Raw genomic sequence first — 14,095 nt, 5'->3', positions numbered from 1 at the left:
TATATAAGGATATATATATAAGGATATATATAAGGATATATATATAAGGATATATATATATAAGGATATATATATATAAGGATATATATATAAGGATATATATATAAGGATATATATATAAGGATATATATATAAGGATATATATATAAGGATATATATATAAGGATATATATATAAGGATATATATATAAGGATATTTATATAAGGATATATATATAAGGATATTTATATAAGGATATATATATATATATATATATATATATATATATATTATATATATAATATATATATATATATATATATAATATATATAATAATAATAATAATAATAACAGCATATAAAATATCCAGGTTTGAAATTTCCCCATGACACCTGATGAAGGCTGGAGAGTGTCTCAGCCGAAACGTTGTGTTTTACAACAAACAAGATGAGGACAAATATCCGTCAAATGTAAATAATGTAAATGATGTAGAAAAGAAGTGGTTTTAACTATTGGTTCTTCAGGTATCGTTGCTAAGCTACTTTCGGTAGGAAGAACTGCAGACTCTGTTTTCGGATTGCCCTTAAATTTATGTAACAGCTAAATTTGTAATATTGGCACTAGACCAGCAAGTTCGGGGGGGGGGGGGTAAGTTCATTACGGATGAAAGACAAAGTAAGCCTTTGCGGAAATGTCGTTAAGCTAACGAAGGCGAAAATTCTAACGATTTTCTGAAAGTAAATGTCAAAACTTTCTGATACCAATCATGCTCTGGTAGCCAGCTTTCATTTTTCAAAAATGTTTTACAGATTATGGACGTTCGAATGTTGTTCTTCTGTGTGTTTGCATTGTGTTTTTGTAAGTTTCTTCGTTTTTTTTTTTGTTTTATTTTTGTTTCTTAAATTCTTTTTTTTTGTTGCTAACATTTATTATTTTTCTAAAAATAATTGTGTCACATGTCATTCAAATTAAATAAGTGAATAAAATTTTTCACTAGTTTATCATTTTTGTTTTTATAAATATGTTATGTTATTTATTTGTTTTAGCCAATATGGCTACAATCATATTACAACAATGCTTGTATCATCATCATCATTGTTTTGACGTCTGATCTATTCTCATGTGACATATCAGGCAGAAACACCATTACGAAATATCTAAGCTGTAAATCTAGGAAAATGTGTTGTTGAAAATGCACTTTTTTTTGCTATATATATATATATATATATATATGATGGACTTCTTTCAGTTTCTGTCTATCAAATCGATTCACAAGGCCTTGATTGGCCTGGGTCTGTAATAGAAGACAAGTGCTCAAGGCGTTGTGTAGTGGGACTGAAGCTGAAACTATGTGGTTGGCAAAGAAGTGTCTTACCCACATAGCCATACATGTGACTCTAATTTAGACAGAAAACAAAAGTGATTCTTCTTGGATAGTTGTTAAGGCGGTGCCCCAGCAAGGCCTTTATCTGATGACTGAAACAAGCGATAGAAAAGAAGCCTAGCGTGTATGGGTGAACGTATATTGGTGTGTGTGTGGGGGGGTGGGGTGCGTCTTTGTCTTGACATCACGTGATAGTTGCAAGTGAGTTACCACCATCATGCTAGTGTTGTCTTTCGGTTCCATTCTCCCATGAACGCATGTCCGACCAAGAGGAAATATTACCTTACTTGGAAACAGGTGAGGATTAGCAACAGGAAAGGCACCCAGCCACAGAAAATCTGCCTCAATAAATTCCATGTCTGACGCATGAAAGTGGATGTTAAAACAATGATGCTGATGCTGATAACAGTTGAAGTAGTAACACTTTAACAATGAGATTACTCTGTCAAATGTAATCCTTATTAATTCATATTGTTTTGAATTAATCATTAATTATCTTGTAGATTTGAGATTTTGATGATTGTTTAGTTTTAGAATGGCATTGTAAGGTAGGTGTGAGAGGCTGGATCTGACCAGTTTGTACCATAAAAAGGTGAAATATTTTGGCCAGACAAGGCCAGTTTAAATGCTAAATGGTTAATGTTTGAACTGAAAACCACATGTTCAATGACTTCTCTCAACCTGCCACTGTATATAATGTGTAATTATATCTACAAGTGTTAATTATTATTTAATTATTGTAACATAAATAGTAAACAATTCTGTTGATCAAATGTAAAAGTTGAAAAATCAAACATTTTTGTTTTCGTCTTCTACAGGTTTGACAAGAACAGAAATTCATGAAATTATCCAAAATGGTAAACAGATTAACAAATCATTTTCTCCTTTCAAACTTGACACTATCTTTTCGAATCTGTTTTCTATTTTTTTTCTCTTAACTCAGAGTTTCTAGTCACTGTTTTGTTTTTTGATTCACTTATATTTTTTTTATTACGAGCAGGCAGTTCACTAGTGCAACTCAGTCAATGATAGTGACTGTTCTTTAGATACAACTACGGTTTTGAATCCGCTTTCTTTAGAGTTTCCCATTGAGGAAGGCTAAAGATTTCATTAATTCCCTTACATTTGCTAGTTTGTAATCAATGGTTTTCCCAGCGATGTCATTTGCTTGAAGTCTGGGCTGTTTGAGGTATTACACAATGTTAGTAAACAAAAGGCTCGTTTTTTTTACAGCGTCATTTGTTTCCTGTTCTCGGTGTAAAATATGTGCAGGCTGTTTGTTATTCTATAGAATCGTATGTTATATCTATATGTTTGTAAAGAGATGGAGGTTGGTGACAGGAAAAGCGCCCCACTGTTGAAAATGAAAACATACATTCAGGTATGTAAAAGTAAGCGCTAAAACGATGATGATCTTTTACTTGTTTCAGTTATTAGACTAAGGCCATACTGGGGCACCACCATGAAGAATTTTTAGTCGAATGAATCGGCTCCAGTACTTATTTTAAGTCTGGCACTTATTCTATTGGTCTATTGTCGAACCGCTATGTTACAGGGACGTAAACACACCTACACCGATTGTCAAGCACAGACACAGGCACACACATACACACACACACACACACCCATACAAGCACACACACACGTTATGGACTATTAGTTTCCGTCTACAAAGTCCCCCCCCCCCACCGTGGCTTTAATCGTCCCCAAGGCTATAGTAGAAGACGCTTATTTCTTTATTGCCCACAAGGGAATAAACATAGAGGGGCAAACAAGGACAGACAAAGGGATTAAGTCGATTACATCGACCCAGTGCTTCACTGGTACTTAATTTATCGACCCCGAAAGGATGAAAGGCAAAGTCGACCTCAGCGGAATTTGAACTCAGAACGTAACGCCAGACGAAATACCGCTAAGCATTTCGCCCGGCGTGCTAACGTTTCTGCCAGCTCGCCGCCTTAAGTAGAAGACGCTTGCCCAGGGTGCTATGCTGTGGGACTGAACCTAGAACCATGATGTTGGGAAGCAAACTTCTTACTTGATTTCTTTATTTCAGGAAATGCTGTGCTTGGAGAAGCTGTCACTCTTTATATACACGTACCAAACATGCGGAGACCGGTGGTGTGGCAATGCCAAAATCATAAGTTCGAATGTGACTTGACATGCGCTAACAATAATGAATTCAAAGTTTTCCAGACGGGCAACGGTTCTCTTCTTTGGATCAGACAAGTAACTGAGGAATGTTTGACTTGGAAGTTTGAGGATGCGAACATAAACGGTGGAATAATTCATTTGAAGCTAAGCAGTAAGTAAATAATAATAATAATAATAATAATTTATAATAATAATAATAATAATAATTTATAATGATAATAATAATTTATAATAATAATAATAATTTATAATAATAATAATTATAATAATAATAATAATTATAATAATAATAATAATTTATAATAATAATAATTATAATAATAATAATAATTATAATAATAATAATAATAATAATAATAATTTATAATAATAATAATAATAAATGCCCGGATGCAGTACCAGGCAGGTTTTAAACTTCCGATAAACAGAAATATACACCTGGAGGAATACTGGATACTGTGCGATATTTTCAATAATAATAATAATAATAATAATAATAATAGTAATAATAAATGCCCGGATGCAGTACCGGGCAGGTTTTAAACTTCCGATAAACAGAAATATACACCTGGAGGAATACTGGATACTGTGCGATATTTTCAATAATAATAATAATAATAATAATAATAATAATCGTTGCTGCTATAGGCACAAAGCCTGAAATTTTGGGGAAGGGGATTAGTCGATTACATCGACCCCAGTGTTTTACTGGTACTTAATTTATCGACCCCCGGTGGAATTTGAACTCAGAGAAAAAAGACGGATGATATGCTGCTATGCATTTCGTCCGGCGTGCTAACGATTCTGCCAGCTCGCTGCTTTAATAATAATAATAATAATAATAATAATAATAATGGTTTCAAATTTTGCCACAAGGGCAGCAATTTTGGGGGAGGGGTTGAGTCGATTTCATCGACCCCAGTGTTCAACTGGTACTAAATTTATCGACCCCGAGCGGATGAAAGGCAAAGTCGACCTCAGCGGAATTTGAACTCAGAACATAGCGGCAGGAGAAGTACCACTAAGTATTTCGTCCGACGTGTTAATGATTCTGCCAGCTCACCACCTTCCCACTTAAAATAATAATAATAATAATAATAATAATAATAATAATGGTGATGCAAATATTTTCATAATACTTAAGTAAATTCAAAATTTGTAACTTGACAGTTTCAAGGTTTGCTTCTATATTCGTTTTTCTGTTCTGTTTTAAATTGATAAATTTTCCTAACTCATGGTGGGATATATTTATAGTTGACTGAATGGACAAGTTAGTTTCATTCTCTAGGATCATCTGTCTATTGAGCTATCTAATTGTTATCGAAAGGATCGACATTCTCCAATTTCTTATTAATAGCAAAAATTGACAGAACCACTGTTTTTGCTAATGCTATACAACCCTTCTAAATGATGGACTGATCTGTTGACCTTTCGTTTTTGTGTTAGAAAGTCAATCCCCTTTGCTAATGCTATATATAACCTTCCTACATGATGGACTGATCTGAAGGGGAACATCTAATCTTTTAGATGTGGTAGTCTGGGATATTGGTGTGTGTTAATAAGTTTCTTACCATATTTCTGTTGAAGTACATTGCCTTTGTTTAAATAAATTTCGAAAATGATGAAGAATTTAGTAAAATAACCTTGTCATTACTAAGTTAGGTTTAGGAATATAAGGAAGGTTTTTCTTTTAGATCTCTTGGATCTTTTTGGTTTTGACGGGCAACATTTTTTTATGTAGTATTTTTGGTACCGAAACACTTTCAAACTTCGAATACTTGTATATTTTGTGTTATAGAACAGACAAAAAATTTTGTATTCGAAGTTATTTCATGTAAAAAAATTGTCGTCCAGAAAAAAAAAACAAGTGTTGCCCGTCAAACCAAAAAGATCCGATCTCTTTAAAACAAGGAGTTTGTACAATAGAAACAAGGGCAATTTCGAGCAAGTTGCTATCTAAAGGGCCAAGCCTGGCAGATGTTACTATTTAAAAAAATTTAAATCAAAAGGTATATGTTCCATTGTTCATCTTTTGCAGATCAGGGAACGATAGCGAAAAGAATTGAATCTAATGAAACAAGAACCAGCAACACATCCAGCATTTTCACAATGGGCCTTGTGAAACTCGGCATTATTTTTTCAATTGTAACTGGTCTCTGCATTTACAAGTTTAAGAAAAATCGAAGTAACAACAAAACGTATAAGAATGTTCTGAGATTTCTTGTTTTCGTTTCTCTAAAAGAAGACAAAAGTTGTTTTTTTAAATTATATTTCAATATTGGTCAGCCCTGTTTATAGACTTTCACTGATGCGTATGTGCATGTGTGTGTGTCAGCGTGAATGTATGCTTGCGTATTCACACATGTATGTGCGTGTGTAAGTACGTACGTATGTATGTATGTATTCTGCATATTTATGCATTTGTGTGTGTGTGTGTGTGTATCTCTGTCTTCTTGTGTGTGCGTGTTTGAGTGTGTCTATGTGTATGGGTTTATGTGACTATGTACGTGTGTCTGTTAGGTATGGATGGGTGTCACCATATGTGTCTTTGTGTGTATGCATGCGTGTGGAATGTGTATATGGTCATGTGTCTCATTTTGTGTGTGTATTTGTGTGCGTGTGCGTGCATGGGAGTGTGTGTGTGTGTGTGTGTATTTGTGTGCGGTGGGTGCATACGTGTGTGGTTGTGTGTGTGTGTGCTTGTCCGTCCGTATTACCTATGTGTCTATTCGTTTACCTACATATCCATTTACCCATCTATTAATTTATTTATTTGTTTCAGCCAAGTGGCTGCGGTCATGCTGGTGCACCACCTATATATATATATATATATATTCTTCTGTTCTTTTATTCTTCCATTTGTTTCAGGCCAGATCATAACATTTAGTCGAAGAAACGAACAACAGGGACTTATTCTTTGTAAGCCTACTTATTCTATCAGTCTCTCATGCCGAACCGCTAGATTACGGGGACGTAAACACACCAACATCGGTTGTCAAGCGATGGTGGCGGGACAAACACAAGTATATATATACAGACATACATGCACACACACACATATATATATATATATATATATATATATATATATAATACAAATAATAAATGAGTATATGCATATATATGTACACGTATGTACATACTTACACCTACCTGTATATATATAGATGCATATCTGGGTACAGGACGTTGCAAACAAAACGTAGACATAATGATAAACGAGTACGGAAAACACACAGGCCACACACATATATATATATATATAAGATAATAATATATATCTTATGATATTTACTTTGTATTATATTATACTCATTTATTGTGCTTTTAATTATTAATTTTTCTATATGTGATAGTGGATTTTTATCGATGAGTTCTTGAAACTTGGTTATTTTCCCTAAAACTATATATTTTATATATATTTTATCTATAAAGCTCAATTTAATTTTAATTTTTTATAAATTGATTTGAATTGAGTTTTTACCTGTAATTTGGGATTTTGTCCCTAATATTATTATTATATATATATATATATATATATATATATATATATATATATATACACGACGGGCTTCTTTCAGTTTCCGTCTACCAAATCCATTCACAAGCATTTGGTCAGCCCCGGGCTATAGTAGATGACACTCCAAGGTGTGCCGCGTTTTTGCCTTTACAAGTGCCTTCTATGCACCTTATGCTGTCGACTACATTTTTAGATCTACACTTAATGCCAGAGTTAATCTTACATGCCATGCAGTTCTCATTAGTGGATGTGGTATTTTCGAAAGTGGGGCACATCCTACGTAAGTGTGAACTGATGGCACTCTGAACGCCCCGGCGTGTTAACGATTCTCATTTCTTCACTGCCCACAAGGGGCTAAACATAGAGGGGACGAACAAGGACAGAAAAAGGGATTAAGTCGACTACATCGACCCAGTGCATAACTGGTACTTAATTTATCGACCCCCGAAAGGATGAAAGGCAAAGTCGACCTCGGCGGAATTTGAACTCAGAACGTAACGGCAGACGAAACACTGCTAAGCATTTCGTCCGGCGTGCTAACGATTCTGCCACCTCTCCACCTTCCCATAATAATAATAATAATAATAATAATGGTGGTGGTGGTGGTGCAAATATTTTCATAATGTTTAGGCAAATTCAAAGTTTGTAACTTGAAATTTCAAGGGTTGCTTCCGTACTAGTTTGTTTTTTTTTAATCGATAAGTTTTCATAATAACCCATGGTGGGATATATTTATAGTTGACTGAATGGACAAGTTGGCTTCATTCTCTAGGGTAGTCTGTCTATTGAACTATTTAATTGTTAAAGAAATGATTGACATTTTCCAGTTTCTTGTTGGTGAAAAAAGAACTTGAAGAGAAAAAAACATAATTAGAGGCAAAAATTGACAGACCCAGTCTTTGCTAATGCTCTATGATCCTTCTAAATAATGGACTGATCTGCCGACCTTCCGTTTTTGTACTAGGAAGAAGTCAATCCCTTTTGCTAATGCTATGTAACTTTTCTAAATGATGGATTGATCTGAAGGGGAACATCTTATCCTTTAGACATAGCAGTCTAAGATATTGATGTGTGTTAACCCTGTTCCTACCATATTTCTGTTGAAATATATTGCTTTTGTTTCAATAAATTTTGAAAGTAATGAAGAATTTAGTAATGACCTTGTCATTACTAAGCTAGTTTTGGGAACATAAGTTTACTTACAGTTTTGATGAAAGTGTTTACTTTAGATCTCTTTGAAACAAAGAATTTGTACAATAGAAACAAAAGTAGCTTAGCACGAAATGGTTAAGCCTTCCTGATTTAAAAAAAAATTATTAAAAACAAAAAGGTATATGTCTTAATGTTCATCTTTTGCAGATCAAGAAACAACAACAACAGAAGATATTGAATCTAATACAACAGGAACCAGAAACATACGCATGCCTGCCATGCTCGGAATTATCGTAGCAATTGCTGTCTGCGATTACAGGTTTCATAAGAAATCTAAGGAGCGACAATAATATCCCAGAACGCTTCTTATTTGTGATTCTTTTCATTTCTCGACACATGGTTGCGTTTTCACTATATAAAACCCCTACTTTTTTTGGATATGAACTCGCTGGGAAGCATCTGACTGAGCAAACGAAATGTCCAATGGGTAGCCAACACCCGTAGCTAATGGTTGCATGCTGTCCTTTTGCAGATTGTGAAGCTTGCTATAACCTTTACTCTAAATACAGCGAAATTGTTTTATGGGCAAAAGAGGCAAAAACTATTTTAATTATATTTCAAGATTAGTCAGCCTTGTTTATAAACTTTCACTAATTGTATTTGCATAACTGGCCTTTTGTATATATTACTTTCATATTTTATGCATCATCATTGGTTTAGCATCATCTTTACCAAAACTCTGCTCCATCTTAGTTTTGTCTGACCATTGAAATACGTTGCTTTTGTTTCAATTAATTTTGAAAATAATGAAGAATTTATTAAAATAGCTTTGTCATTATTAATCTGGTGTTTAAAACAAAGTAACATGAAATTTCGATTGAAGGCTTTAATTTAGAACAGGGGCTTCCACACAGTTTCCATCTTCCAAATCCACTCACAAGACCTGTAAATAAGTTGTCATTTAGATTCTCGCTGTTCCCCATGCATGCAACGATGTATTACATATCCTAGCAGTAAACAAAAAAAAAAACAAAAAAATCACCCTCGGGGCAGTTTCCTGCTTGTTGCTAATTTTCATTTACACATTTCGTTCTTAATTTGTGTACTTCTGATATGGCCATGCTGGGGCACTGCCTTGAAGAATTTTTAGTCTAATAAATCAACCCCAGTCCTTATGTTTTTGTTTTAAGGAAGTTGTAACCAAACTGGTGTGCTAACGATTATGCCAGCTCACAGCCTTAATCCTTTCCACTAAAGACACAAGGCCAGCATGCTAACGATTCTACCAATTTGCTACCTTAATAATAATGTAAAGAGAAAAAAAAATGAATAGAAACTAAAAGCTGGTGAATTTTTATTTATAAATTTATTTTTATTTCAGTAAAATTTCATTATATTTAAAATTCACAGAATCACAGCTTTTACATGAAGAATAGGTTATACAGAGTAAAAAAAAAGTTATACACACAGAATATTATGGAAAAATGTTTTACACTCATGCATGGTGAGTATAGAGAATGAAAAAGTATATATAAGTGTGTATGTGCATACACATGTAATAGATGGGGACAGTCCAAGTGATACAGGTTGAAAGGACTTTGAGGCCGATCCACTGGACCAATGAAACAAACGCTCTGAAGTTTAATAGCCTATCAGGGATCGTCTTTCAGTAGATATATGAAACTATATAATAATAATATATATATATATATATATATAGTTTTACATATAGTCATGGCTTATGCTGGTGTTGCATAAGTGGCACTGGTACCGGTGGCACGTAAGAAGCACCCACTTACACTCTTGGAGTGGTTGGGTGTCAGGAAAGGCATCCAGCCATAGAAACCATGCCAAATCAAATTGGAACCTGGTGCAGCTCCCCAGCTTACCAATTTCCAGCCAAACCGTCCAAACTCATGCCAGCATGGAAAACGGACGTATGATAATGATAAATTAATTTTAGACACTTCGATTTTTTGGTTTTCTACATGCACCCATCAAAAAAAAAAAAAAAGGTAATTACAATTCATTAAAATGACAGATCTATCAAACTTTCAAAGAGGTCAAATTGTTGGTGCTCGTATGGCATTTTTGGCAACAGAGAATTGGATTATGCAAATTAGGGTCATCAACTGTTATAACGATGACTAAGAAAAGATTCAGCATTCTAACCATGCAAGCTAGGGTCATCGACTGTTACAACAATGACCAAAAATATTTCCCCCAAAACAACAATTTGATAAATGGACAAGCTATTGCATTCTCTGCCAACTTGGCTATAATCACCAAATGGTGAATCATGCCAGTTAGCATCTTTCAAAAGAAATATAGAGGTTGAAATGATTACAGGTTGCTGTAGTAAAAAAAAAACGAATTTGGGGACACAGAACAAATACATCAAAAGCCTACCAAGAATTTAGAAAACGGCAGGAACTTCGTTGCCAACCCAGTATTGTAGTTCGTTTCTATTTCTAGCATCTTTCATTGTAAAGAAATGGAGGCTAAGATTACAGACTGGTGTAGTGAAAAAATGCTTTTACAGACATGGAATAAAATCATCAAATACTTTTCAAAAAGAAAGAGAAGTGAAAATATAGACAAACAACAACCGGCAAGTGTGGTTCTTTTCTCTATCGTGTATGAAATCTTTCCCCCCCCCACCCCATGTAGTTTGATAAGATTATAAAGGAAACTGAGGAAGGCGACATAAATCATAGGAATGAATTTCTCAAAAAAAAAAAAAAAAAAAAAAAATTAAGGAAAAGTCGGTTCTTTTCATTGACTGTGAAATGTTTAATAATAATAACATCACAAATATTTACCAAGGAGACATTGAAGATATGAAATCGGGTGGATTTATAATCCAGAGATTTTATGTTTGGTGGAATAAAGCCAACCAGTAAATGTTGCTTTGATCAGAAGCATGACAAAGCGACGCCAGTTCATCCCATTCAAAAGTTTACCAAACCCGGGTTGGTAATTTCCAGTGATTCTTGGCCCCGCCTACTAGAATCCAAGCAGTTTGGAGTATAAGCATTTTGCTATAAACCATTCTGAACATTTCACTGAACAGTTTCAAATAAGTCCTTGTTTGGCAGAAACATGGTTGAGATAGAAGTGTCGTTGGAAGAGCTTTTTAATTATCGTAATTTAATTTTAAAGAAGTGGTCACGATACAAAAGTACACCCCCCCACCCGCCCCACCAGCAGGAGTGGTGCAAAACTTAGCGGGAAAAACAGTGGTGTATAAAACCTTCAACTTAAACGAGAAAAGAATAGCAAGCTGCAAAAGCAAGGCGATTGAAAGGTGCTTAGTACCAATATGGAACAGAATAGCCCATGTTGGACGAGGAAGCAGAAGTGCCGCTGTTGAGATGCAGTTCGCAAATTAAGAAACAGCCAAAGAGTTGGCCGCAGGAACACTCAAAACACGACGAAATAATCCTACCACCCACTCACCCAGGGAGGACAGCAAAAATAACTATCAATGAAATTCCAACCGGACTCAAAGTCAAGTGGATAGCAGCAGCCATCATGTATGATGTTGAAGACAGCAATATTTGGTGAGGGGAGTCAGAGTAGCATTGGACATGGATTATGCTTGGCATGGATTATGCTTGGCATGGATTATGCTTGGCATTGGATTAGAGACTTAGGCTTCAGGTGGGTGAGGTACAGGCGACTGCAGAAGAAAGGAGAAAATGACAGATGCTCTAAGATTTCTGCAGACAAAGTGTAACAACATAACTTCATACTCGCAGCCAGAAAGCTTTTCATTCCCCCCTCCCCAAAAAAAACAACAGCTGCTTACAGACATTTGGTGAGTAGAAGCAGTAGGGGATCAGGGAAACCCTGACTAATAGAAATACCACAGTGTGCCACCAGTTGAGGCACACAGAAGCACTGGGTTATCTTCTGCCTAGAGCTCTGAATGTCAAAGTGAAGAAATTTCTGCTTTAGAGACGTCTTTGTGAGACGATTTGTAATTTTTAAGTCTTTTTGCCAATGCAATGCCAAGTTCTTTTAGAATAATGAAAAGACTATAGATTTACACTGTTGCCATGATGCTCTGCCAAATTCTGTATTTTCGCCACATTGTGCCTCAGGGACCATGTACACATAAGACATTATAAATTATATGCAAGATGTCTATACTTTGAAAAGGAAAATATAGAAAAATGTCTTGCCCTGATGTCTTGAAAAATGTCTTGCCCTGATGTCTTGAAAAATGTCTTGCCCTAACGAAATGATGCCACAAACACCAGGAAGACAAATTCAGATAAAGTAAGTGGTTCTGTAAATTGCCATCACAAACGGTGGCTATGTCGCAAGTTGATGAACTGCAAGACACCATCAACAGCTGGATGAAGGAAGCTGCTTGGCCATGTGCTATGTTTAGCATTGGAGAGACCAGCAACAATAGCCTTCAGGTGGGACAGGTCAAATGCAGGATTGTAGGGTGATAGTTTGCATGTATCTGTGACCCTGAGAACTGCAGAGTACAAGATCCAAGCAGGGCTGTCCATGCCACATGGTACAAAGGGGAGCCAGACTAATAAAACGGGGTTCTAGAATTAACAACACAAAACACATCTGCACCTCCAGCACCATCAAACCACCCTTGCCCTCACTCTCAGGTGGGTGCACAACACAGCTTAGCATGTAGGCACTCAGCCTACTAGAAATAACAGCTAAACGTCCCTCAAATCACACCTTACTGCATTACAAGCTGACACATTGGGTTTTATCGTACTGGGTCCCTTGTATGGAGAGACAAAACATGATGGTCAAGGGTGGAAATCCTTTAGCCCTTTGGCATTCAGATTTTTTTTTTACAAATAATCCACTATATCGAGTGCGGAGATTCAGAATCTGCAGAAAAAAAAAAAAAAAGAAAAAATCTGCATTTCAAAATTTTAATTCTCCAGCCTACGAATTTACCAAAGAAAAAATTTCAAAATTTAAATCCGCCCCGATCGGAAATCTGACAAGCTAGAAACAACAGCCAAACCGGAGATCAACTTTCTAAATACGAATTACCAAAAGAGAAAAATTTTTTTAATGTCATTTTGTTGTGTGTGTGTGTGTGCAAAAAAAATCTAATTTTTACATATCTCTCTTACTTCCAAAAGACCCTGGCCATAACATGTTGGGCTAAGTTCCTTCATGAGACAGGAGATTCCGAAAACGTTATCGACAATATTTATAACAGATATTGTTCCTTAACACATACGCTAAAATAGGAAATTACTATAAATATGTATATACATACATATACACACACACACACACACAAATATATACGACGGATTTCTTAAAGTTTCCGTCTACCGAATCCCCTAAGGTGCTATGTAGTGATATTGAACCCGGAATCATGTGGTTGGGAAGTCAGCTTCACACCATACAGCCACGCCTGCACCTTCCTGAGTATACAGACACATGTACGTCAACGCGGTGAGAAGCCACTTCGATGAGGGTTAGGAGACGGGTGGACGGTTTACTACGAAAATCTTTCATCAATGTTCTTGTATTTCAGGGATTTAAAATGTCACATGTGTATTTAAAGTGGATGGAGGGAAATATAGATATTAAATGAATAAGGAAGACGGGTTACTAACCTTTGAACTGTGCAGAAGTTTTTCTACGGAATTCAAACGGCCGAACCTGTCTGTAACGCGAAAACTTGTAGATTAAGAACGTAAATGAGGGGAGGAGGGAAACTGAGTGAGAGTGAAGAAAGGGGGAACGGAGGAGATGGAAGTGGTGTGAAAGACAGAGGAAGGAAAGGGTGAAAGGAGGAGATGGAAGTGGTGTGAAAGACAGAGGAAGGAAGGGGTGAAAGGAGGAGATGGAAGTGGTGTGAAAGACAGAGGAAGGAAGGGGTGAAAGGAGGAGGTGGAAGTG

General features: G+C 35.7%; 1 protein-coding gene across 1 annotated transcript in view; it reads left to right on the top strand.

Annotated features, from left to right (window-relative positions):
* The window catches only part of LOC106876468 (uncharacterized), a 60,897-nt gene extending 51,864 nt beyond the window's left edge, over positions 1 to 9,033 (top strand). Inside the window, exons 17-21 of the mRNA XM_089345731.1 lie at positions 791 to 839; positions 2,184 to 2,222; positions 3,422 to 3,670; positions 5,558 to 6,438; positions 8,399 to 9,033. Coding sequence (XP_089201857.1) covers positions 791 to 839; positions 2,184 to 2,222; positions 3,422 to 3,670; positions 5,558 to 5,817 — 597 coding nt within the window. The 3' untranslated portion in view covers positions 5,818 to 6,438; positions 8,399 to 9,033. The remainder of the gene's footprint in view (positions 1 to 790; positions 840 to 2,183; positions 2,223 to 3,421; positions 3,671 to 5,557; positions 6,439 to 8,398) is intronic.
* The last annotated feature ends 5,062 nt before the right edge of the window (positions 9,034 to 14,095 follow it).

This window comes from Octopus bimaculoides, chromosome 29 (assembly GCF_046866305.1).
Source record: "Octopus bimaculoides isolate indiv1 chromosome 29, ASM4686630v1, whole genome shotgun sequence".
NCBI classification, from domain to species: domain Eukaryota; kingdom Metazoa; phylum Mollusca; class Cephalopoda; order Octopoda; family Octopodidae; genus Octopus; species Octopus bimaculoides.
This window is presented reverse-complemented; position numbering and strand designations above follow the sequence as displayed.